Below are 25,980 nucleotides of genomic sequence, written 5' to 3' on the forward strand. Positions count from 1 at the left end.
TAGGTACTCAGTATTTCTTGAATAAATAGATGAGAAAAATTGACTTTTAAGTACATATCAAATATTGTGCTTAATAGCTTGTACATTTTTCTTAAGTGGATTGATCTAGTTTACCAGCTTTGATTCTGCTGGGTTAGGGAGAATACAGTCCAGTCTTAACATTTATCCCAAAACCCAGTTTCTTTGTGGTATTTGGTTATGACCTAAATTCCACTGCTATCTACTTCAAAATTATTTTCAGAAAGCAAACATTTTCGGTTAATTTACTTCTTCCCACCCCTAACTACTACCATTCCCCTTAAGCCTGCAAATGGTAGATTGCACCTGATAAAACAGATGCTGTGCTCAAATCAAAACAAATGGAAAGTACTGTGTATTTTGGCAACCTTCCTTTCTTCCTTTGCCTATTTTTAAAACAGAGCTTTCCTAGGATATAATTTCCTGCATAGTGTGGCTGATATGGCCTACTTAAAGACTTTCAGTCTTGCAGTAATTGAAATGTAAACTTACTGAAGAATTAGTATGGTTTTGCAAATTTTTTCAGGCTCATTCCATCTCATGACTTGAAAATAGAGTGTTTACTTCCAAGTCGTGTGTAATTGCTGTAGCTTTTCTAGGAAACCAGTGTTCTTATTCTAAGAATGTTGGAGAAAGCAGCAATGAAAAGATTGGCTAACAGCACTTACAAATCAAAATCAGACATTTGGTTCTGAGATTGACTGTGAGCAAGAACAAAGAACAGGAAAAACTGGGAGATTACTCTTTAAAAGGCCTAGAAATGGCCCTCTAAAAGTCTGCTGACTTGGTTTTTGAAAGTGACCTAATTTTCGACTGACTATTTAGGTGATATGAAAATGAACAAATATACCACATGCCAGTTCTACAGATCTTATTGATAATGAAATCTGAAGTTGTCTGCTAACTTTAGAGTGGAAATAGAAGGGGAAAAACATACTAAGAACTTTTCTTTGTTCTCAAGAAGTATTTCCTAGGTATCTTTTGATAATTTTCATAAAAAGTATTCATTTCATTTAAGGGTTTTAATAATTTAGAAAGTTTAAAGATTAGCCTACTGATTATGATGGGATTTTTACTGAAAATTAGTTTTGTCAGGCCGCTTGCTTGTCTGTGTATTTTCTATTCTAATTTAGTTTTTATTTTTATCAAAGCTGTATTTACTTATAATGTAAGAAGTCAATTAGTTTTCCAAGGCTTATTATGGAAAACAATAGTTCCCCAGGCTCCCATTCCTATGTCTAACTCTCTAGAGGCAACTACTTCAAACTCTTTTATCTGAATCTTTTAGCATTTATTGCCATATTCCAAATAACATGCTTACTCTGCTATTTCTTAATTTTTCAGATGGACGTCATGAGTTAACTTCCTTCTATGAAAGATGACTTAGCAGTTACCCAATGCCACTATACACATGCATATTTCTCTGTTCTTATAGCTTCCCAGAATCATTGCAGTATAATTTGGTTAGCTTAATATTCAATATTTATATTATTTAGACAAAATTAGAAGCAATAGAATATAGAGCCAAAGTGCACAATGTCTGGAAACAGGCTTCCTAGGTTTCATCCTAGCCCTACCCATTACTAGCTGTACCTTTGGACAAGTTATTTAACCTTTCTGTGCCTCAGTTTTCTAATCAGCAAGCAGTAGTAAATAATGAACATATTATTTAATTATATTATATGAATGCACATAAAGCATTTAAATCAGTACCTTAAACATAACAGTACCTGTCATATAATCATTTTCATTATGTAAACACTATTCACAGCTGATCTCTACAGTATCCTGCAATTACCATTCTTTACTCTGGTATTATTCGCTATCTTGTTGTTTCATTTGTGTGGTATTCTCTGTGTTCTTACTGTGTATCCAGACCCAAACTTTCCTAGAATTGTGTGCATTTCTTCTCAATGCATTCACCTCCATTAGACATTCTGGATTGGTTCTTGTTTTGGATTCTCTGATTTCTTAATTACTTTCTTCATTTTGATAAAATGCATCCTTCCTGAGAAGGCTATAATGAAAGGTCAATTTCTTTTTTTTTTTTTGAGACAGAGTCTCGCTCTGTCGCCCAGGCTGGAGTGCGGTGGCGTGACTTGGGCTCACGGCAACCTCTGCCTCCCGCATTCAAGCAATTCTCCTGCCTCAGCCTCCCAAGTAGCTGAGATTATAGGCATGCACCACCATGCCTGGCTAATTTTGTATTTTTAGTAGAGATGGGGTTTCACCATATTGGCCAGGCTGGTCTTGAACTTCTGACCTTGTGATCTGCCTGCCTTGGCCTCCCAAAGTGCTGAGATTACAGGCATTAGCCACCGCACCCAGCCCCCAAGTGGTCAATTTCTTGAGATGCTAGGTTGGAAGTCATTTTCTTTCAGAATTTTGAGAGCAATTCTTCATTGTCTTTTAACTTCCGGTGTTGCTGTTGAGAAGGCTGAAGCCATTATGATTCTTACCTGTTTTTCTCCCCATTCAGGAAGCTTGTGGGATATTTTCTATTTTCCTGTTGCTTTAAAATTTCATGATGATGTGCTTTGTTGCGTGAGTCCGTTATAGTCAATTTTGCTAAACCCTCAGTAGTCCCTTTTAATCTGGGAATCCTTTTTCCTTCAGCTCTGAGAAATTTGGTTAAAATTATCTCTTTAATACTGTTCTGTACTCCATTTTCACTGTTGTTCTGTCTGGAATTCTTTTTATTCATTTATAAGGCACTTGGACTGGTTCTCCAATTTTTTTTTTTAATCTTTTCCCTTCTCTTTCCCATCTCTTTTTGTTCTACTTTCTGATTGAGTCTCTCAGTTTTACCTTCTAACCCTTCAATTGATCTTTTAATTTCTGCACCTGTGTGCTTAGTTCCTGAGAATATGACTGACAGTTTTTTGGACACGTTCTTTTTTTATTTATTTTATTTTATTTTATTTTTTTGAGGCGGTGTTTTGCTCTTGCTGCCCAGGCTGGGGTGCAATGGTGCAATCTTGGCTCACCGCAACCTCTGCCTCCCAGGTTCAAGCGATTCTCCTGTCTCAGCCTCCCGAGTAGCTGGGATTACAGGCATGTGCCACCAGGCCCAGCTAATTTTGTATTTTTAGTAGAGAAGGGGTTTCTCCATGTTGGTCAGGCTGGTCTTGTACTACTGACCTCAGGTGATCCACCTGCCTTGGCCTCCCAAAGTGCTGGGATTACAGGTGTGAGCCACTGTGCCCGGCTGGACATTTTCTTCTTTCTACATAGTCTTTCATTTGAATTCTGTTTTATATTTGTTTCAGCTTCTGTTTTTCATGTATAATTTCCTCAAATGTTGGATGATCTCTGGTTCTCTGCTCATTTTTTAGGATAATAATGAAAAGCTGCCTGGAGCTCTGTGCCCGTGAAAGGGCTTGTTGAATGTGATCTTCACTGTAGAGTGATCTGACTAGACAATTGAATATTTTCCTATGGCTGCCATAAGGACGTACCACAAGCAGTATGGATTAAAACAACAGAAACGTATTATCTCACAATTTCTGGAGGCTCGAAGTCCTTAATTTCATAATCAAGATGTTGACTGGGCCACACTCCCTCAGAAACCTGTTGAGGAGAATCGTTCCTTGTGAATTCCTGGCTGCTGATTGTTGCCAGCACTTCAGTCTACCTCCACAGTCTACCTCCATTGTCACATAGGACTCGCCCCTCATGTCTCTGTGTGTCTATTTTGTCTCTTCATCTTAAAAAGACACCAGTCACATAACTTCATTTAACTACATCTTCAATGATGCTATTTCCAAATAAGGTCACGTTCTGAGGGATTGGGGTTTAGGACTGTGTGTTAGTCAGCTTGTGTTGCCATAACAAAAACCATGGACTGATTGACTTGAACAACAGGAATTATTTTCTCACAGTGCTGGAGACTGGAAGTCCAACATCAAGTTGCTGCCAGGGTTGGTTTCCTGTGAGGACTCTTTTCCTGACTTGTAAGGCAGCCACCCTCCCATATGTCATCACGTGGTCTTTCTGATGTGTGAACCTGGAGAGAAATATTCCTCTTTTTCCTTTTCATGTAAAGACACCAGCCCTATAGTAGGGCTTCACCCTGTGACCTCACTTAACCTTAATTACCACCATAAAGGCCCTAACTCCAAATATAGACACATTTGAAGTTAGAACTTCAACCTGTGAATTTTGGGAAAACCTAATTCAGTCTAGAGCGGACCTTAACACATCTGTTTTGGGAACACCATTCAACCCATAACAACCATTTCTTGGAAAGTTATCAATGTCTATATCTTTAGGTATTTTCCCTTGTGCCAGTCAGATTCTTCAGAGAAGACTCTTCCATTCTGAAAGGTACTTGGTTACCAGCATCCTACTGGGAGAATAAAGCTTGGCTTATTCTTCTTATTAGAATAAGGCTCAACATTCAGTTTATAAACTTTTACTCGATCCCTATTAGCCCCACTCAGTTGTGCTGGAGATTTGCAAATCCAGAAACCCTCTGATTCACCCCTTTCCAGAGAATAAACATAAGGGTTTCCCTGGGGAAGGAGGGACATTGACAGGCTTCTGGAATGAGAAGGTATCTTGGAGTCTCCCTACTCCTTAAGCAGATGTACAGCCATCCTTCTACCTTTAGCACCCCCATCCTTTTTGTTTTGTTAAACAGGGTCTTGCTCTGTTGCCCAGGATGGAGTGCAGTGGTGCCATCATAGCTCACTGCAAGCTCCAACTCCTGGGTTCATGCGATCCTCCCTCCTTGGCCTCCCCAGTAGCTGTGACTACAGGCACATGGCACCACATCTGGCTATTTTTCTTTTCTTTTTTTTTTTTTTTTTTTTCCTTTTAAGTAAAGATAAGATCTTGCTGTGTTGCCCAAGCTGTTCTTGAGCTCCTGGGTCCAAGCTATCCACCCGCCTGGGCCTCAGAAATTGCCAGGATTATTAGGCATGAACCACTGCGCCCAGCCTCTGTAACCCTTTTGACCAGGAATTTTGCCACCATTTCTTTTGGCAAGCTCTGCGGTGTAGAGTTAGGTTGCTTCTCAGTTTTTCCGCCTGCCAGCTTGCTGTTCAGTTTTCTCAGGTCTCCTAACTCAGTTACTACTCATCCATTTCCTTCCTGGCTCCAAAATTCTTATGTTCTCTTCTATATTCTTCTGAGCTTATGCTGTCTTTAAAAATCACTTTACTGTTGTTTTAATATTTGTAGAGGGAGTGGAACTGAATATGTATATTCAGTTTACCATCTTTACCCAAATTTCCGAATTGACTTTGTGAGTGAGATACTTGCAGTTGAGTTACTCTATGGTATGTATGTATCTATGTATTTATGTATGTATTTATTTATTTAGAGTCAGAGTCTTGCTCTGTCACTCAGGCTAGAGTGCAATGGCGTGATCTCAGCTCACTGCAACCTCCACCTCCCAGGTTCAAGCAATTCTCCTGCCTCAGCCTCCCGAGTAGCTGGGATTACAGGCACCCACCACCACACCCAGCTAATTTTTGTATTTTTAGTAGAGACGGGGTTTCACCATGTTGGCCAGGCTGGTCTCAAACTCCTGATCTCATGATCCACCTGCCTCGGCCTCCCAAAGTGCTGGGATTACAGGTGTGGGCCACAGTGCCCAGCCGAGTTACTCTATGATATTAAGACTTATTATATCCTTAACATTGGTTTTTAAATGTGTTCACTTAGGAAATAGATTTAAAGTAATATATGGCCGGGCATGGTAGCTCACACCTATATCTCAGCACTTTGGGAGGCCGAGGTGGGTGGATCAATCGCTTGAGTCCAGGAGTTTGAGACCAGCCAGGGCAACTTGGTGAAACCCCGTCTTTACCAAAAAAATACAAAAATTCATCAGGTGTGATGGTACATGCCTGTAGTCCCAGCCACTCGAGAGGTTGATGTGGGAGGATTGCTCAAGCGTAGCAGTTCAAGGCTTCAGTGAGCCAAGATCATGCCACTGCACTCCACCATGGGCAAGAGAGCAAGACCCTGTCTCAAAACTTAAAAATAAAAATAAAGTAATACATACTGTTGTTTTTTCAATGCTTGAAAATAACTTTAACATTTAATTGTAGCTGACATACACTGAATTCATGTGTGCTTACTTAAATTAGGTTATTATTTCTTTATAAACCTAATTTTTCATATGTCATGTTTACTATTTTATATGTAATATATACAGCATATCACTTCACTGGTACTGTTATAATCTTCAAGTGTTTTATATTCTTCATTGTGTGTTTTTTTTTTTTTTTTTTTTTTTTGGAGATGGAGTCTCTCTCTGTCACCCAGGCTAGAGTGCAATGGCGCATCTCAGCTCACTGCAACCTCTGTCTCCCTGGTTCAAGCAGTTCTCCTGCCTCAGCCTCCCGAGTAGCTAGGTTTACGGGCACCCACCACCACGCCCAGATAATTTTGTATTCTTAGTAGAGATGGGGTTTCACCATGTTGGCCAGGCTGATCTCAAACTCCTCACCTCAAGTGATCTCCCCACTTCAGCCTCCCAAAGTACTGGGATTACAGGCCTGAGCCACCACACCGGGCCCTTCATTATGTTTTCTAAAAACAATTTATGATCACCTGGGGATTATTACAACAGATCTAACTTTAGGAAAGTAAGTATTAAATTTGAAGAAGATTATATAATAGGGGGATTTAAATTAAATGCCTAACAGAGTTTCATCCAAAATTTTAGAATGTGAATTCAAGGAACCCTTGACCCTTCTGAAGTAAATTGAAAGCATTTCCACAGTGTTCACACTAGGATGTAGCTAGCCAACTCACAGCTGCCTGTCCTCTTTTAGCTTCCAATGAAAATGCTTTGGAAAACATACACATAGAAAAAGAAATTCTCACAGTAATACTTAAACCTAAGAGGCTAAGCAATCAGGCTTCTGCTAAAATCTAGGAAGAATGTTACCAACTGTAGTGCCAATGGAAATGGATTTTTTAAACCATTTTAAATGGGACTGAAACAGTTGTTTCCATTAAAGGAAATGTTGCTAAGAAGTAAGTTGGAGGGAGGCCTAGCCACCCCCACCCTAATCCCTAGTGATGGAATAGTTTAAAACCATAAAAGCTACAATAACCAGAAAACTCAACTGCTACCATCCTCACTGCAGGGAGACCTGAATTCAGAGGCAGCCAGTGTTTGCCTTCCCTTTTTCAGAAAACATAGCCTCACTACTTTGAAGAAAATACCAGTAATTTCCACACAGGAGAAATAATCATTGACTATAAGAGAAATCAACAATGTAGTAATAAAGTAATTATAAAAAATTGAAATGATAGTAATATATATCATAATTTATATTCTTGACTATAATAGCTGGTTTTTGTTGTTGTTGTTGTTGTTGTTGTTTTGAGGTGGGGGGGTGGTATTGCTCTGTCGCCCAGGCTGGAGTGCAGTGGTGTGATCAAACTCACCACAGCCTCAACACCCTGGGCTTCAGCTATCCTCCAACTTCAGCTTCCTCAGTAGCTGGGACTCCAGATGTGTGCCACCACGCCCATCTAATTTTTGAAGTTTTTCTAGAGACAGGTCTCACTATGTTGCCTAGGCTAGTCTCAAACTCCTAGATTCAAGTGACCCTCCCACTTCAGCTTCTCAGAGTGCTGGAATTACAGGTGTGAGCCACTGCATCCAGCTATAATAGCTTTAAAAGACTATTTTGGGGCCGGGCGCGGTGGCTCACGCTTGTAATCCCAGCACTTTGGGAGGCCGAGGTGGGCGGATCACGAGGTCAGGAGATCGAGACCACGGTGAAACCCCGTCTCTACTAAAAATACAAAAAAAAAATTAGCCGGGCGTGGTGGCGGGCACCTGTAGTCCCAGCTACTCGGAGAGGCTGAGGCAGGAGAATGGCGTGAACCCGGGAGGCGGAGCTTGAGTGAGCCGAGATTGCGCCACTGCACTCCAGCCTGGGCGACAGAGCGAGACTCCGTCTCAAAAAAAAATAAATAAATAAATAAATAAAAAATAAAAAAATAAAAAAATAAAAGACTATTTTGAAAAGGAAAGAAGAAAAATCAAAATTAAAAGAATCTGTAAGAAATATAGAATGAATAAAGCAATATAAGAGCAAAAAATAAAAACAAAATCAGGTGAATTAGTATATCTAGGAGTTTCTTTGAATAAGTTTAATAAAATAAACACTTGAAATAACTAAGGTGTAGGGTAAGGTAGAAAAGGACTGAAAAAAATGAAAAACAAGAAAGAGTTTAAGCAAGCAGTACTAAATTTAAGTGACATAGAAAATATTAAACTACCTATAATTTTTATTAAAAAATAGGCCAGGCACAATGGCTCATGCCCGTAATCCCAGCACTTTGGGAGGCCAAGGCAGGAGGATCACCTGAGCCCAGCAGACCAGCCTGGGTAACATAGCAAGACTCTACCACTACAAAAAAAATAAAAATAGCTGGGCATAGAGACACGTGCCTATAGTGCCAGCTGCTTGGGGGACTAAAGCAAGAGAATCACCTGAGCCCAGGAGGCTGAGGCTGAGGCTGCAGTGAGCTGGGATTATGCAACTGCACTCCAGCCTGGGGGACAGAGTGAGACCCTGCCTCTAAACAAATTAAAAAGAGTATTTTCTAATAGTATCAGATAGACCTATTTTTTCCTTTTCAGCTAAAGATTATATTATTTATGCAATGACATTTCCCCTTTCACACAATACTAGGATCTGTCTTTGGAATACCCAGACATGTACATCATCTTTCCATTATGTAATTTTAAAAATATAGTGCTTTACCAACTACAGCTGTAATAATCAGATTGTCAACCAGATTGCCATCACACCGTGAAAGGTCCTCCTAAAAATATAAAAGCTAGAGCTATTCCTGAAGATTGTAGCTAAATACATAAAATAAAATCACTCTCCAAAACGTCGTAACTTTAAAAGCACCCAAAATGTAATGGAAATGTAAAATGATAAAGTTTTTTTGAAAAACTATAAAAAAATTAAAATGCATTGAAATGTATTATACAAATATTTACCTTAAATTTTGTCTCTTGGCTATGTGTGGCAACTCACGCCTGTAATCCCAGCACTTTGGGAGGCTGAGGTAGGAGGATTGCTTGATCCCAGGAGTTTGAGACTAGCCTGGGCAACATAGGAAGACTCTGTCTCTACAGAAAATAAAAAATAAGGAAAAATTAGCTGGGCGTAGTGGCATGTGCCTATAGTCCCAGCTACTCAGGAGGCTGAGGGAGGAAGATCACTTGAGCCCAAGAGTTCCATGCTGCAGTGAGCTATGATTGTGCCGCTGCATTCTAGCCTGTGTGACAGAGCAAGACCGTGTATTTAAAAAAAAAAAAAAACTGTTGCTATTAGAAGAGTTTTTAAATTGTATTTTTTAAAATTCTTTTATCTACTCAATTGATAGCTATGAACAGTGCCCCAGAAATATGCTAAAGGCTCAGCTCCTTTTTTTTTTTTTTTTTTTTTTAGCTTTTTGGTGTTTTTCTTTTAAATGATGATGTGCCCAAACAGTATTATGAAAGTAAGGGTACATTTTAAATGTTTACACCGAACAGATTATCTCACAATACCGAGTTTGTCTTTTCTCTAAACCCAAGGCTCTTACATTCTCTTCGGAAATGGCACCACCTTCCTCTAGTTGATATTGTGAGAACATGCACAGCACAGCCTCTCACTGCAGTGCTTCTCAAAAGTTAATGATCATGCCAATCCCCTGGGATTCTGCCAAAATGCAGATTCTGATTTAATAGTTCTGGCCTGGGCTTCAGATTCTGCATTTCCAACAGGCTTCTAGGTGATGCCAGTGCTGCTAGTCTGTAGACCACAGTTCACATCGCAAAGATTCTGTGCATGTCCTCAACTCTGGTTACACATCAAAACCACTGGTGGAGCTTGCCTTTTAAACATCTGTCTGCCCTCTCTCTGCACCTTGTGATGATGAGGCCTCAGAATCTGTATAACTGTTTGTAATCACCACATGATTCCTATCCACAGCCAAGTTGAAAACTACTGATTAAACAGTATCTTATTTTATTGTGGCACTCAGGCAACCCTTCACTACACCTTTACTACGCTGTGTGCTTTTAAAAACATATATGTTTATGTAAACGAATAGTTGATTTTAGAAACATCTTATGTAAATTGATTGATTAACAACTTGGAATATATTATAGAAAAATAATATTTTAGCAAAATTAACTATAAGATACAATTAGGGGAGTAAGGCTATTGAGTAGGACTTCCTCCTAGTTTCCATTTTTTGTGGCTGGCTGTAGACCAAATGTCTCCGTCAGTGAAGTTTCCCTTTATAATCACCCACCCTTCTTTCATAGCTCTCTGCAGCCTCTGTGCACCTCTGTTTCCTTAGGCCTCCACCATGGCACTCAGGCAGCCCCTCTTTACCCATGTATCCTGTATTCTGTGCTCCGTTACTTGCTGCCCTCCCCCTGTCTCCCACTCACCTAAATGTGAACTTTCTCTGTGTGGTTGATTGCACATACCTTTGAAGAGAAGTAATTTGATAACAGATTTGTTCTCAGTCATGATGGAGATTTTGTCTTCCTGGAGTTTTTTTCTTTTTTGTTTTGAGATGGAGTCTCTCTCTGTCGCCCAGGCTGGAGTGCAATGGCACGATCTCGGCTCACTGCAACCTCCGCCTCCCGGGTTCACGCCATTCTCCTGCCTCAGCCTCCGCCTCCCAAATAGCTGGGACTACAGGCGCCCGCCACTACACCCAGCTAAATTTTTGTATTTTTAGTAGAGATGGGGTTTCACTGTGTTAGCCAGGATGGTCTCGATCTCCTGACCTCATGATCCACCCACCTCGGTCTCCCAAAGTGCTGGGACTACAGGCATCAGCCACGGCGCCCGGCCCCCGGAGTTTTTTTTCTATCAGTCTTTGCTTTCTCAGGAAGACCATGTGGTCCTACTATTATAAGGTCCAGTCCTTGACATTTAAATACTTACTGTATGTTTAAAGTATGATGTCAAACCTACTATAAAGCAACAGTAGTATATAGGGGGTGTTATCTTCCCTAAAGAATGGAATTTTTCATTTACTAAGTCAGCCATAGCCTTGCCAGACACCTAGAAAATGAAGCATCTCTTTTGGTGGCTCGGTTAAGGTGCCTTGTGGAAGGAGCCAGATGGAGTCGACTATGTGAAGTTAGATAAGGCCTAGGTGCCTAAAAAGTGGGACCAAGACCAAGAGAAAGAAGGAAGTAGGATGACAGTTTGGGATGGGAACTAAGATAACCAGTAGGATGACTGTGTAGCCCAGTCTACATTTGAATAGTCTTTTTTCCCATACTAAAATCCTGAGAAATTCAGTGTGGTCCTGTTAAAAGGGAACTGTGTCTCTTACAAATGCTTATTATCCCAAATAAATCAATAGAACTTTAAATAATATAAAAGTGAAGTATGAATTCTCAGCCAGTGTTGATGGAGAGAGTTATTTTGGGACTGAGAAGTCATTCCTTCCTAAATTCTGCTCCTGGGAACAGTTCCCTTAAGCAGTTCCTGATTTTTGCATCTTTAACACTTCTTTTAAATTAATTATCATCTAATTTTTAAACATATCCATACTTTCCCATCTCTCGAGTTTCTTAGACTCTACTGAGGTCAGGGTTGAGATATATAAGGCTTCTCTGATTCAAGAGCACTGGGGAAGACCAGTGCAATATTGCGACAGAGGTATCCATTTCTATATACAGTCGGCCCCCCCCATTTTAACTCACTGTTAACACCAGATACGTTTATATAATGTGAGGCTTTCTCCTTCAGAGCAACAGGATATTCTGTGAGGTCTTTGGCAGTGATAATTAGAAACTGCAGGTAAACAATGTTGCTGCCAGTTCCGCATCTGAAAGTAGAACTCCCAGTCATTGGTGTACCGGGGAGGTGCTGACAATTAAAACCTACTTAGATGGGCGTGGGGGAAGAAGTACCCCAAAGTTGAGGGAGCTCAAATCAATCCTAAGCTAACATATTCACCCCCAACACATGCCCCATCTTTTTAAAAAAAAAAAAAAAAACTATTTTCAGCCACAGTCTCTAGTCGCTTTGGATTTAACTTCAAATAGCTTTTTTTCAACCATGCCTCTAATTTGGCACAGCTCTGAGAAAAATCCCGTAACCAAGCCATCTGGGTTGGATAAAACAGGGAGCTTTTCTATTTGATTTCTCACATTTTGTTCCTCTTTGTTTTTAATGGTGGGGGGGGGGGAATCATTATGAAGTAACCAAATTATTGGATAAGTTAGTAAATCAGGAATAGATCTTTTCAACTCTATACTGTCTCTAAAAAAATCTGTATCAGAGGATCTCTCTGTTGTCTCTGAAATGTGGTGTAGAATGAATGTTTTGGGTGAATTGACTTGAGTGGGTAACAAGTAATGGTCAGAAAATAAAGTTCTCATTGGGTGGTCTGAAATTCAGCAGTGTTTATTTCTTTTTAGACTCAGCAGAGATTTTTTTTTTTCCAGTGAAGCATATTTTAACATGTTATGCTCTGGATTTACTTAGTATGGTTTTAAGTGAATCATTAGGCATGTGTGATTTTTCATTTTTTCTTAAAGACCAGCATTAATAGCTTCATAATTCAAAGAGTCTGTAACTAAAGAGAGTTTGAAGAGTTGTTTAATCTCTGTTAACTTTGAAAAAATAGGCTTTTTTTTTTTTTTTTTTTTTTTGAGACGGAGTCTCTCTGTCGCCCAGGCTGGAGTGCAGTGGCATCATCTCGGCTCACTGCAAGCTCCGCCTCCCGGGTTCACGCCATTCTCCTGCCTCAGCCTCCCGCGTAGCTGGGACTACAGGCGCCCACCACCTCGCCTGGCTAATTTTTTGTATTTTTAGTAGAGACAGGGTTTCACCGTGTTAGCCAGGATGTTCTCGATCTCCTGATCTCGTGATCCGCCCGCCTCAGCCTCCCAAAGTGCTGGGATTACAGGCGTGAGCCACCGCGCCCGGCCAAAATAGGCTATTTTATATGTGATAAACTGCTGCTTGCAGTTCAGAGTTACTTGTTGGGATCATATATCAATTCAGACCTTAAAATGTAAGAAGTGGAAGCCATCCTCTGTGTTTGCTTTCCAGGCACAGGGTGCTAGGTACTGAGAATATGAAGATGAACAAGGCACTTTTGATCTCTATTTGTTGTTACAGTCAAATGGCAGGGGTGGTTGTTACATAAACATAAACATAAACCAACCATATGGATATGTTACAAAGGAAAAGTACAGTACACAGAGATTATATATGATCTCTGGAGGGAGTCAGGGTAATTAGGAAAGGCTTTCTTTTGGAAGTAAAGAAATTTTATTCATACAAGGCAGTGAATAATATGTAGTGTAATAAAATACTAGTAGTTATATGTTGAATCAGACATTGTGCTGGTAATCACCTATTCTTATCCTTCTATGTTATACTAATCCCCCCATGAAAGCTTTGTGGGTATAGGAAAACCTTGGCATCAAGGTTTATGACTATCTCATGTCAAAGGCTTTGTTCGTAGTAGGCCCTAAGTAATGTTTATCAAATTAATATATCACATTTTTTCTTTTTATTATACAAGTGTAAATTATTGCAATTATAACATTTAACATTATCATTGCTATCATAATATCTCACTGGTCATAGCATAACAAGTTATATGAAGGTATCATTTAAGAAAAATACTTTGAAGTTAATATGCCATTACTGCTATTATCTATGGCTCTTATAAATCTACAGCAGTGTACCTCCAACCATACCATATTTCCTTGTATACTTGGGGCCTGTGTATTGCTCTCAATTTCTGTGATGGAAATCCTGAGGATCATTTTACAATTGCAGCTTACTTTTTGTTTGCTTTATTTGTTTATCCTGGGATCTAAATCAATTTCATAAAAGTTTTCTCTAAGAATATAAATCATAGAATCTTGTTTTGTTGAAAATGTTAAGAGATCATGAAATGAAGCTAACCCTTCATTTGGCATTAGGGTAGGTAAATGCATACTTATTAAATGAAGCATGGTTTTCTTGATAGTAAATTTAGCCTAGGAGTATGTTCATTTTACGGTATTCACTCCAGCTTTAAATATCCTGTAATTCCTTTGAGAGAGTGAAGCTAAGAACTCTATCACATGACCGTCTGGATTTCTGAAATGCTAAGTCTTTGTAAAAGCCTTATGGATTTGAGTAATAATAAAGCAAGTGCTGGCTTGTTAAGTAGGCTAATCTGATCCATGCACTATATAAATCAGAATGTAATTTTAAATACTATGACTTTATATTGCAGATGACTCTATATTCTTCAAAAGAACTTGCCTAATTATAAGAGTATATTTCCTTGGAAAATCAATTTCTTTTGATTTTTAAATGACTTTAAGATTCCATTTCAGGATTATTTTATTTATATATTTTTATTTTAAATGAAAATATTCATCACATTTCTTTAGTCACAAAAAATACAGTAGGTAAAGTGCTCCAGTAGTGAAAATGATTGCCATTTCATTGTGACCACTTTCAAGAGAAGTTTATTACCAAATAATTAGAAAAAATGGAAATTATAATCTCACTTGTTAAGTTAACCCAGTTCATTCGTTCTTTTTTTAAAAAATTAATTTTTTATGGTAGGGGTAGATATGGGGTCTTGCTGTGTTGCTCAGGCTGGTCTGGAACTCCTGGGCTCAAGCAGTCCTCCCACCTAAACCTCCCAAAGTGCTGGGATTAAAAGCATGAGCCACGACACCCGGCTTATTAATTCTTTTAATAAGTATTTTTGAGCTTCTGTTTTGTGCTAGGTACTGTACGAGGCATTAGATACACTCTTGGCAAAGAAAACAAAGTAAGCAAAATAAAACATCAAACATCTTTGTTTATAGAGTTTTCCTACTGACGTTTATGCATTTTTTTTTGGCATTTTATTCACCGGCCTCCCACTCAGAATATATTTACTTGAAATATTGTGCCTATTTCTAACAAGTTCATTTATCTGATTTCTTGGCCTATTGAAAGTAGAAGAGGATTGCTGCTGAAGCCATGTGGACTGAATGCAGATGATAGCTAACAAATTCACACAGACTCCACACTTGCCAAGGGATCAGAATAATAATTTAAAATAGTATTCCTCTAGCTCTGCCTCAGTCTGCTGCATGAGAACATCAATCCTTCCTACCTTTCATTTCCTTCCAAAATACTTCCCTGAGGATATCTCAACCACAGTTGCTTAAAGTGTGGTCCCCTTCTCCATTTCTCAATCGTTGTAGTACTGTCACGACCAGTCTGGGCATTAGCCCTGCCACAGATGGCAGCTAATAGTACTATGACCAGTGCCTACCTAATTCTGAAACCGCTGCTGCTGTGGCCTTGCTCTCTCATTATTACAGAGATTAGTGTAACCTCTTATATTGGGGTAGGCTAAGGCGCTATGATCATAGTATGTAACAATAATGCAATGACTGAAGAACTATAGAAATCTATTTCTTTTTCACATAAAAGTCCTGGTTAGGTGCTCATTTCATCAAGAAATTCTCCCCATGCAACTATTAATATTTGAAAACTCAGATTCTACCCATCTTCAACATATAGCTTCCAAGGGTGCTCTGCTCCCTGCCATCCCAGCCAGCAGGAAGGGCGGACAAGCAAGTGGAAGAGACACCCCCACTTCTCAAAAGCCTCACCTCATACTCTTTTTTTTTGAGACATTGTCTGTCGCCAGGTGGGTGCAGTGGGGATCTCGGTCACAGGCCCCCTCCGGCCCAGCTTCTCTTGCTTGTCTCGATCTCCTGACCTCGTGATCCGCCCACCTCGGCCTCCCAAAGTGCTGGGATTACAAGCGTGAGCCACCGCGCCCGGCCCACCTCATACTCTTTTGGTGAGAACTCGACAGATTCCTCATCTACCTGCAAAGAGGGGCTGAGGAACCCAGGCCCTGGCTCAGCCATTTTCTAGCCACTCTCTGTCATTCTGCCTTTTATGGACAGCAGTACATCATATCCATACTTCTCTTGTTTCATTGTCCTAGACTTTTCATACTTGTTTCATTGTCCTAGACCTTTCATTATAGCCCTTGCACCAGCACCCAGAACTGGTGAAGGCACCATTGGTCATAGTCTGTTCCAGCTCTTCCCTAGACAGCTCCCTTTCCCATCCTTAAAAACATCTTTTCTAAACATTTACTGCTGTTCTGAAATCTACTCACCTTCCCGCTCATGTCAATAGGCCCCCTACTGCAGAGTAAAGGTAGAGGGCCTAACCCATGAACCTTCAACTCTCTTCTGGACACAGCCACTCTCTTCTTCCTTTCTATCTGTCCCAGAGGAAAAGGTATCCCTGCTTCTTTCTTGAGCCCACTCTTTTCCCTCTGTGTTCCTAATCTTATTCTTGTCTATCTCATCCAGGATCTTGTTCCATTAAATATTCCTGCTTTCTCATAATTTGAATCTCATTATCTCTCCAGTATAATGTTAAATCCTTGAGAACATAAACATGCTTTCGTGTTGCCTCATGCTATTTTTTATTCCTTCTCCTTAAAAAAAAAAACAGATCTCTTAAAAGATTAATTTATATGTACTCATCATGTTTTTACCTCCTATCTACTTTCTAGCCTTTTGCAGTTCTTACAAAAAGGAACACATTAAGCTATGTGCATTTCCACATTCATTCACCAATTCATCAACATACATTTATTTACACCTTTTATGCAAGGCACAGAGGATTCATCAGTGATCAAAAAAAAGTCTTTGTCATCATGGGGTGTACATTCTACTAGGGAAAAAGCGGAGGAAGGGGGGAAAGCAAATATTTGTTAGATGTGCTTATGATATGTGATACATGCTAAAGAGAAAAATAAAGCAGAATAAGGGAGTTAGGATTTTTATATTTTAAAGAGGGTAGTCAGGAACGGCCTCTCTGATAGGAGATATTCGAACACAGACCTGAAGCAAGTGAGCAAGCTCTTCACATGGATAACTAGGGGAAATGCATTTTAGACAAGGAAACAGCATGCAAAAGGCCTCGAGGCAGGAGCATATCAGCACATACCAGGGCCAGTAAAAGAGCAGGTGTGGCTGGAGCAGAACAGAACAGGAGGTGCAGTAGCAGGTGAGGCCAGAGAGATCGCTGGAGCCACACAGATACACAGGGCTTTCCAGGCTGTAGGAAGCAATGATTGGGAACCATGGAAGGGGTTTGAGCAGAGGAATGGCATGATTTGGCTTCTGTTTTAAGTAGGCACCCTGACTGTTGTATGCAGAATAGAGTCAAAAAAATGGAGTGACCAGTTAGGATGCTACTGAAATAATCCAGACAGGAGGCGATGGTCATCTGAGCTGAGGAGGTAATGAAAAATGATTTCTATTCTGGGTGTTTCAAAGGGCTAACAGGTTTAGTAGTGCTGGAACCTTCTATTTGCCCCTCCAGTGGAGCTTCCCCTCCACTCTCCATACTTCTCTGCCCTGCTGCTTATGGCCCAGGAGACTGATCTATACAGGCTGGATCATCTCTGGCCTCCTTTGGGTTTGGCCCATGAGAGGCCCCTGCACAAGATCAGAAGACAGGTAAAGCATGAGGTCACAATATTTGTTCTCCCAGACCCCTCACTGCCACCAGCAGTTAGCTGTGACTGTGCTCTCACCTACTTACCATCTTTGGGTTCCAGGAAGCCTTTTCCTCCCCTACCTCCTTCTCACCTAGATATAATACCAGTTCCTGCAGTTGCTTGCTCAGGGGCGCGCCACTATCCTTTATTGGTGTTCTTGAACCTTGCACACAGATTTATAAATAATCCTTTTAGTAAGCTTTCCTCCAAATATTGGGATTTTGACCCATACTGGTAGCTAGGACGTCTAATGTATTAAGAACGGCAGAACATCTTTTTTGTTTGTTTTTTTTTTGGAAACGGAGTCTTGCTCTGTTGCCCAGGTTGGATTACAGTGTCATGATCTCACCTCACTGCAGCTTCCACCTCCTGGGTTCAAGCGATTCTCCTGCCTCAGCCTCCCAAGTAGCTGGGATTACAGACACGCGCTACCATGCCCGGCTAATTTTTGTATTTTTAGCAGAGAGGGAGTTTCACCATGTTGGCCAGGCTGGTCTTGAACTCCTGACCTCAAGTGATCCGCCCACCTCAGCCTCCCAAAGTGCCAGGATTATAGGCGTGAGCCACCGCACCTGGCCCAGGACATCTTTTTAAATTAGGGATGGTATCTCATTATATTGCCCAGGCTGGCCTTGAATTCCTGGGCCAAAGCAGTTATCCACCTCAGCTTCCCATGTAGCTCAAACTACAGGTGCACTCATGCATTTTAAAAATCATAGTTATTTACTTGTTTTTCTGCCCAGTGAAATGTTGAATCCTTGAGGATGGGAACTATCATGTTTATGTTTCTATTCACATGCCATGAGGCAGGTAGGATTCTCTTGCAGTTGAATCAGTGGGTGTTATTTTTAATGTTGCCACCTGAGTCCTCAAGAATTGACTAAATTATGTTTTGCATGAAAGATTAATGAAAAAGAGGGTATATGTGCATGTGTCCCCATCTTAGTGCTTATAGGTGTAAACTTCACCTTGTTGGATAATTAAGTTCTCTGGGATCAAGGAAATTTTTTTTTTCTTTCCTTGAGTTGTGTATAGTTATCGACTAGGCTACACAGAAGGGAGGTGCAGAGTATTCAGGCAATTCCTATGTTATGTGAGCCTCCTATAATACAAGCCCCCTTTCTGAAAATGAACTGTCATCTGGGTTGAAATTGTGCACCACTGGGAATGGGGGATTTGTAGATTGACAAGGGCCAAAGGGACTTTTAAGGAAATATTGGGTATAGCTTTCTCATTATTCATTGTTCTTGTGAAGACATCTAAACAACAGTTTGTTGATTTTACCAATTGTTTCCGAACTGGAAAGAAATACGGTTTGTCCTTACTTCTCCGATAATATATTTCTGTCAATAAAGTTAGTAACCTTTTTTCCCAGTAGCTTAAAAGATGGTTTGTGATTTATTAAAGTCACTTGATAAATTACTGACTTCTATTTACATATTTTAACAGCAATTCTTTCTATTATATTTGGTTACATATGTTCATAAAATAGTGTATTGGTTTCCTTTCAAGTTTTTGGTATTAATACTGCATTTTGTTATCAATGTTTTTTGTTGATCTAAAGAATATTTCCTTTATCTTCACATACATTTAGGTTTTGTGTTTTTTTTTTTTTTTGACCTTGACTTCTTTCTGCTGTTTCTTTTGAGCAAAACCTTAAACAGCAGGCTGAATGGCTTTGAGGTGTAGTTTTAATAAAAGCATCACTGAGTAATCATTTGGTATAAACTCCCAACCAAATACATTAATGGAAAAAAAGAAAGCAATATATTTTCGAGGTTAACTTTCTTTATGGTTGCTTCCATGAATAACACATGGTCATTGAATTTATTTAATTTTTGCCTGTATTCAACTATATTTAAGGTTCATATTTCTGATGAGAACAAAAAAAATCATAGGTTCAAGAGACCAAATTGTCAAAGAATTTATTAATTAAAGACAAATTAAAGCCATGGGGTTTGCATATGTAGAACTGTAGTCAATTTACCAGGAAAATGCCTAGAAATACCCTATTGATTAGATAGTTTGCTGTTGGGTGTTTAACTAAAAGTTGAAGCCTTTTCTCTCTCTCTTATTTTTGACACTATTAAATATTCTCACAACCTAAACAGATATAATTTTTGCTTTCTTAGAAAAAAACATATATTTTAAAGCACATATTTATTTTGTGAGTTTTAAAATTAATTTGATTACTTCATCTGAAAATTGAATAAGCACTTAACTGAAGCACAGCTACTTTTGAAATCTTCGGAATGTGCAGCAGCTCTAATTCATTCTACAACTTGTCATTCAGGGAATATCAGCAAATGGCTACTATCTGTACAGTCCTTTTGCCTCTACTCAACCCTATTAACAAGTAAATTAAAACAATTTGTGGAGCATTACTTATAGTGGTTATCCCCTTGGAAGATCACAACCATCAACACAGTTGTAAAATAATGAAAACATGAAATAGTGAAAAATAGCAAGCAGTTACTTAAATGCTTTTATTTTTCTGTGAATTTATTAAATTTTCTGTGAAGTGAGCCATATTTCACTTAAGCTTCCACTTCCTGGGAAAGGAGGTGATAATATTTACACTGAGGTCTCTGTGCTGAGTACTGGAGAGGGAGAAAGCCAGGAAATCCTAGAGAACTGGAGAGACTGGTCTGATGGCAGCCGCTTATTTAAAAAGCTTCATCCTTTGGGCTTCAAGGTGGACTGTGCCTTCTTCAGCCATTTCCTAGTGCAGTGATCTTGAGCAACTTATTGATTTTTGCCCTCTGTAAAATGAGAGGAGTTCACCATATTACTTATTTTCAAACCCTTCTCATAGAGCACAAGGGTTTCTTGGAGTCTGCCCAAGAGTCTAGGGTAGGATGAATGAGAGACTCAGCCAGAACAGTTTCTCTTGTAATGTATTTACAGGTTTTTTGTTTTTGTTTTTTTCAGTAAAGGGTTGTTTAGTTTAAAAAAGCATGATGATTCCCCAAATCCCTCCTAGCTTAACAAAAGCACATTGTTCAGTTTGTAGTCATTTTTTCCTTCATTTCTTTTTAGGAGAGAGGCCTATAGTCATGATTGACTCTAAAAGATAACCTTATGGGCCAGGTGCGGTGGCTCACACCTGTAATCCCAGCACTTTGGGAGGCTGAGGCAGGCAGACTGTCTGAGGTCAGGAGTTCGAGACCAGTCTGGCCAACATGGTGAAACCCCATCTCTACTAAAAATACAAAAAATTAGCCAGGCGTGGTGGCATGCGCCTGTAATCCCAGCCACTCAGGAGGCTGAGGCAGGAGAATTGCTTGAACCAGAAAGGTGGAAGTTGCAGTAAGCCGAGATTGCACCACTGCTCTCCACCCTGGGCGACAGAGCAAGACTCTGCCTCAAAACAAACCAACAAACAAACAAAAAAACCTTATGAATACAGCTGAGAAGTGAAAGTACTAAATTAGTGTTTGGATTTGAAAGGACTGAGGGAATGAACTCATACAAGAGCATCATTTCCTCTTTTAGAAACGGGTAGGGAGGGGCGGGCGCGGTGGCTTAGGCCTGTAATCCCAACACTTTGGGAGGCCAAGGCGGATGGATCACAAGATCAGGAGATGGAGACCATCCTGGCTAACACGGTGAAACCCTGACTCTACCAAAAATACAAAAAGAAATTAGGAAGGCGTGGTGGCGGGCGCCTGTAGTCCCAGCTATTCCAGAGGCTGAGGCAGGAGAATGGCGTGAATCCGGGAGGCGGAGCTTGCAGTGAGCCGAGATCGCGCCACTGCACTCCAGCCTGGGGGGCAGAGTAAGACTCTGTCTCAAAAAAAAAAAAAAAAAGAAGAAATGGGTAGGGAGTGGGGAGGGAAGAAAAGATAACACATACAGAGACCCACATAGGATTTTAGACCTGAAGAAAATCCCCATACTTGGACAAAAGCTTGGGATTGGGAGCAGGGAGAGATTGAAAAGAATTCATGAAAAGTGGAAAACTAAAGAAAACATTAGTCTAACTTTGTTAACATTTAAGATAATTTTATAAATCAATTTCCTCATATTTCAAATATAGATAATGTACCCTATTATTTGCTCTGGGAAATTTTTTAAGCTTTCAGGATTCTCTATAAATTAGAACAAATTGGTAGTATTCATATTTCACAATACAATTGCTTCAGAAGTTATTCATGGCTATTTTCTATTGGGTTGTTCATGTAAATAGACAATTGAAAAAGCTACTTGAGTTATCGTTTTATATTGCCTACGAAATACCCAAACAAGCATCTGTATTAAAACTAATAGGTCAATTTCCCAGTTATATATAAGGACCTAATTTTTTTGTCACTCATGAAGTGAGAACAAGGAAAGTGGTAGTCATCCTTGGACCCTACATTGGGCAGTTTCTCACATCTTCTCTCTCTGCCTGGTATAATGGATTAACCAATTCCAGAGTCAGGCAGCCTGGACCCAAATCCTAGCCAAATGACTTCTCTTTTACCTCTCTGTGCCACTGTTTTCTTATCGATGATGGAATTAATTATATTTCCTACTTTGTAAAGGTTGTTACAGGGATTAAATGAATTAATTTATGTTATATGTTTATCAGCGTAATTTCTCGCCCCCTGGTTGGCATGGCATTGTGTATTTGCTATTGTTACTGCACAGAAAAGCAGAGATTTTAATCATAAGTGAAACTCCAGTGCACTTGAGAGACAAGAAACTCTGTGTACTGAGGTAGATGAAAAAATATAAATTTGGGAAAATTAACTCAGAAAACATTAATCTGGCATGCTTCTATGAGAAGGATAGGTCCCAAGAGAAGGCAGAGTGCCAGGGACCATTCAGCATGCCCTGATTCAGAAGAGATTAAAACGTCCTGAACTACCATTGTGGAATTAGAGTGGAAGAAGGAGAAAGATATGTGAGAGATTACAGGCTTACATCAGGGGAAGAGGAAGAAGATTAACCTTATGCTGTCTACCTGGGTAACTAGCATTATGGATGCATCATTAACAGAAGTAAGAAGCCCAGGATTGTTCTTTGCTTTCTGAACAATTTATATATATATTGGGAAATAAGGAATATAAAATTTCAAAGACTAATAAAGATTAAATGTAGTCTTGTCATATCATACTATATTATTTATGTAACAAATAGCTAAGGCCAGGCATGGTAGGTCATGCCTGCAATCTCAGCACGTTGGGAGGCTGAGACGGACAGATAGCTTGAGCCCAAGGAGGCCGATACCAGCAGGGCAACATGGCAAAACCTCATCTCTACAAAAAAAAAAAAAAAAATTAGCGAGGCGTGGTGGTACACACCTGTAGTCCCAGCTACTCGGGCAGCTGAGGCAAGAGGATCACTTGCACCTGAAAGGTCGATGCTGCAGTGAGTCATGATCATAATTGTACCACTGCATTTCAGCCTACCCTGTCTCTACAAAAAATAAAAATGAATAACTTATAGTTTTCATAAAGAAGCAAGTAGATAACGTTTTTTAAAGAACTTTCTTCCAATTAAAAATATTTCCTGTTTTCCCAATTCCTTGCTTTAGATTCCTAGATTATATTGTATCAAGTCCCAGAGATTTATTAATCTTTGCTCCTTCTATCCGAAGACTGTTGATGTAGTAATGTAAAGAACTCAAACATAAAACCTGTTGAAAATTAAACCGTCACTTTCTGCATTTGACCCAACATACTATGTATCCAGAAATACATACATAATATGAAATTATTATGAAATCCAGAAAGACATACATACATACATACATACATACATATTATTCAGAGTTGCAAATAATTTTCATCTGTTGTTTCATGAGTATTTTTATTATTTCCAGGTTCGATGGATGATGTACTGGATTGTTTTTGCTCTCTATACTGTGATTGAAACAGTAGCAGATCAAACAGTTGCTTGGTAAGTTTTACTATTGAGAAGGGGCCAGACTACAGACTCATAATCAGGTGTCCTAAGTTCTTATCCTGCTCTTGCTATTAACTGAGTGATTTTCATCAAGTTACCTAATTATCCAGCCATTTGTTTTTGTCATCTGCTTTCCCATAGAACACTACTTTCCTTTTAGTCCCCATCAAATAAAGGCAGCTCATTTTCCTCCCCATACGCCGCTCCCTGCTCACCTCCCACACACCTTCCCCCAGTATCTTGGAATAGGGAAACTTGATTGTCATCATCCTTTTCTGCACTGATGACTTCAGAACATTTTCCTGTATCGCTTCCTAAATGACTCCGCTTTTGAAGCCCACAGCATCTGGTTTTAGCACCCCCTCCCTATCCTATCCTTAAAACTCTCATCTACAAACATTTGAACTGGAAAACGTCAGCACCCACGTGGACACCCACTCAGCACAAGCTTCCTGGCTGCTCTGTTCCAAATAGACAAGGCAAAATTAAAGTGTGTTTATATCCTCAGGGATTTGACATTTTACCAAGGAGCAGTACTTAACTGGACAACTCAAATCTCCTGGTGGTGTATTTCAGTAGTGCATTTCCATCTAAACCCTGCAATCACTTTGAAAACTTCTCCTTTCAAAATATTTTGGTTTACTACCTTGCTGATCTCTTCATCTGCCCTTGACGCACAAACCTTCTGTCTAAATTAGCCTAACAACTACTCGTCCTTTTTTTCTTTTTTTTTTTTTTTACACAGGATCTTGCTCTGTTGCCTAGGCTGGAGTGCAGTGGCACGATCTTGACTCACTGCAACCTCTACCTCCCGGGTTCAAGCAATTCTCCTGCCTTAGCCTCCCAGGTAGCTGGGATTACAGGCACATGCCACCATGGCCTGGCTAATTTTTGTATTTTTAGTAGCGACAGGGTTCCACCATTTTGGCCAGGCTGGTCTCGAACTCCCAACCTCAGGTGATCTGCCCGCCTCGGCGTCCCGAAGTGCTGGGATTGCAGGCATTAGCCATTGCACCCAGCTAAAATGACTCTTTCTTGCTTCTTTAACTGGGCTGCTAAATTCAGCCGAAAAAATTAATCAACTGCTCACATAGGTATCAGTTTGAACCTCATTCTTTTTACTTGCTCCTGGTCAGTGTCTACTTACATTTTGCCTGGGTCTGTTTCAAACCTTTACTATTCTCTCCTTAAGCTGTCTTTCCCATTTTGCTATTCTCCTGCTCGTGTGGCACATTAGGTCCTATTGGATTTGCTAGAAAAAAAAATCGAAGTCATCATACTAAAATATTTTTAACAACCTTCCTTTATTTGCAAACGTCACTGTATCTCTCTTCTGATTTGAAATACTGTAAAAATTTCCCTTCCTGTGCCCCAAAGCTCATGCATTTATCTGTTATATTTTTGGTATAGGGTGTTGGTTGGGGGGGTCTCTTTGTTTTTAAGTGACAGAGCACAGATCCCCAACCATGCTACATCTAAGTTTCCAAGTTCTTTTTTTAAGACATTTTTTTCTGATTGCAAATGTAGCCTATATATGTTATTTAAAAATGAACGATGTAGAAAATGTTTAACATGAACAACTGAATCCAGAAACTCCTGTAATTGCAGTGTGGCAGAGACCTCTTTGTTGACTACACAGTAAGTCATCCTCACTGCTCTCTACCTGCCTGCTTTGACAGAAGAACTCAAATTTGCTCAGCTACCATTTATCCTAGTGATAAATGGACTACATTTATGTGGTTCTCACAGAGAACAAGATACTGAGCCTCTCATTATATATTAGTGAACTTTTGCTGTGGCAAAAAAAAAAAAAAAAAAAACCATAAAAGTACAGTGGCTTAGAAGAGCAAACTTTTATTTCTTGCTCAAGCTACATGAGGGCAAATGGTTGACTGCATCTTTGCTGGGGTCAGGTCACTTTTGCTGTTGTTTTTGTTGTTGTTTTAGAGGCAGGGTCTTGCTCTGTTGCCCAAGCTGGAGTGCAATGGCATGATGATAGCTCACCGCACCCTTGAACTCCTGGGCTGAAGCAATCCTCCCCGTTTGGCCTCTCAAAGTGCTGGGATTACAGGCGTGAGCACTTCACCTGGCCCCTTAAACCAAGGCTGAAGAAGCAGCTATTCTCATGCCAGAAGGCAAAAGCTTAAAGCAAGAGTTTGAGGGTGATGGAGTGAGGGAGTCAAAGGGTGTTCTAAAGCTTCTGCTTGAATGTGACATGTATCATGTTCATTTTCTGCTGGCCAAAGCAAGCAAGTCACATGGTTAAAGCCACAGTCATTGGCTGAGGAAGTATACTGGGCCAACAGGGGAGGCCCACTGTAACACTTTGTATTTTCCTTGGAAGTGAACAGTTTAGGTCTGCAGAGTGCTGCAATTCTGGCCAAATGAAATTGGAAGGGATATTTTTTCGGAGTTCTAAAAAAGATGAAGACGTGTGTATGGGGTAGACACTGTGCACTTGGAGCATATGAAGTCATGCTCTGATAGGCACAACTATCATATGAGGTAGGTCATGTACTT

General features: G+C 39.9%; 1 protein-coding gene across 1 annotated transcript in view; it reads left to right on the plus strand.

The window, feature by feature from the left end:
* Positions 1–25,980, plus strand: part of REEP3 (receptor accessory protein 3) — a 103,910-nt gene that overhangs the window by 52,055 nt on the left and 25,875 nt on the right. The window contains exon 3 of the mRNA XM_032138254.2: positions 23,378–23,454. Within this exon, the coding sequence (XP_031994145.1) occupies positions 23,378–23,454 (77 nt within the window). The remainder of the gene's footprint in view (positions 1–23,377; positions 23,455–25,980) is intronic.

The sequence above is a fragment of the Hylobates moloch genome, unplaced genomic scaffold (genome assembly GCF_009828535.3).
Source record: "Hylobates moloch isolate HMO894 unplaced genomic scaffold, HMol_V3 SCAFFOLD_3, whole genome shotgun sequence".
In the NCBI taxonomy this organism is placed as follows: Eukaryota; Metazoa; Chordata; class Mammalia; order Primates; family Hylobatidae; genus Hylobates; species Hylobates moloch.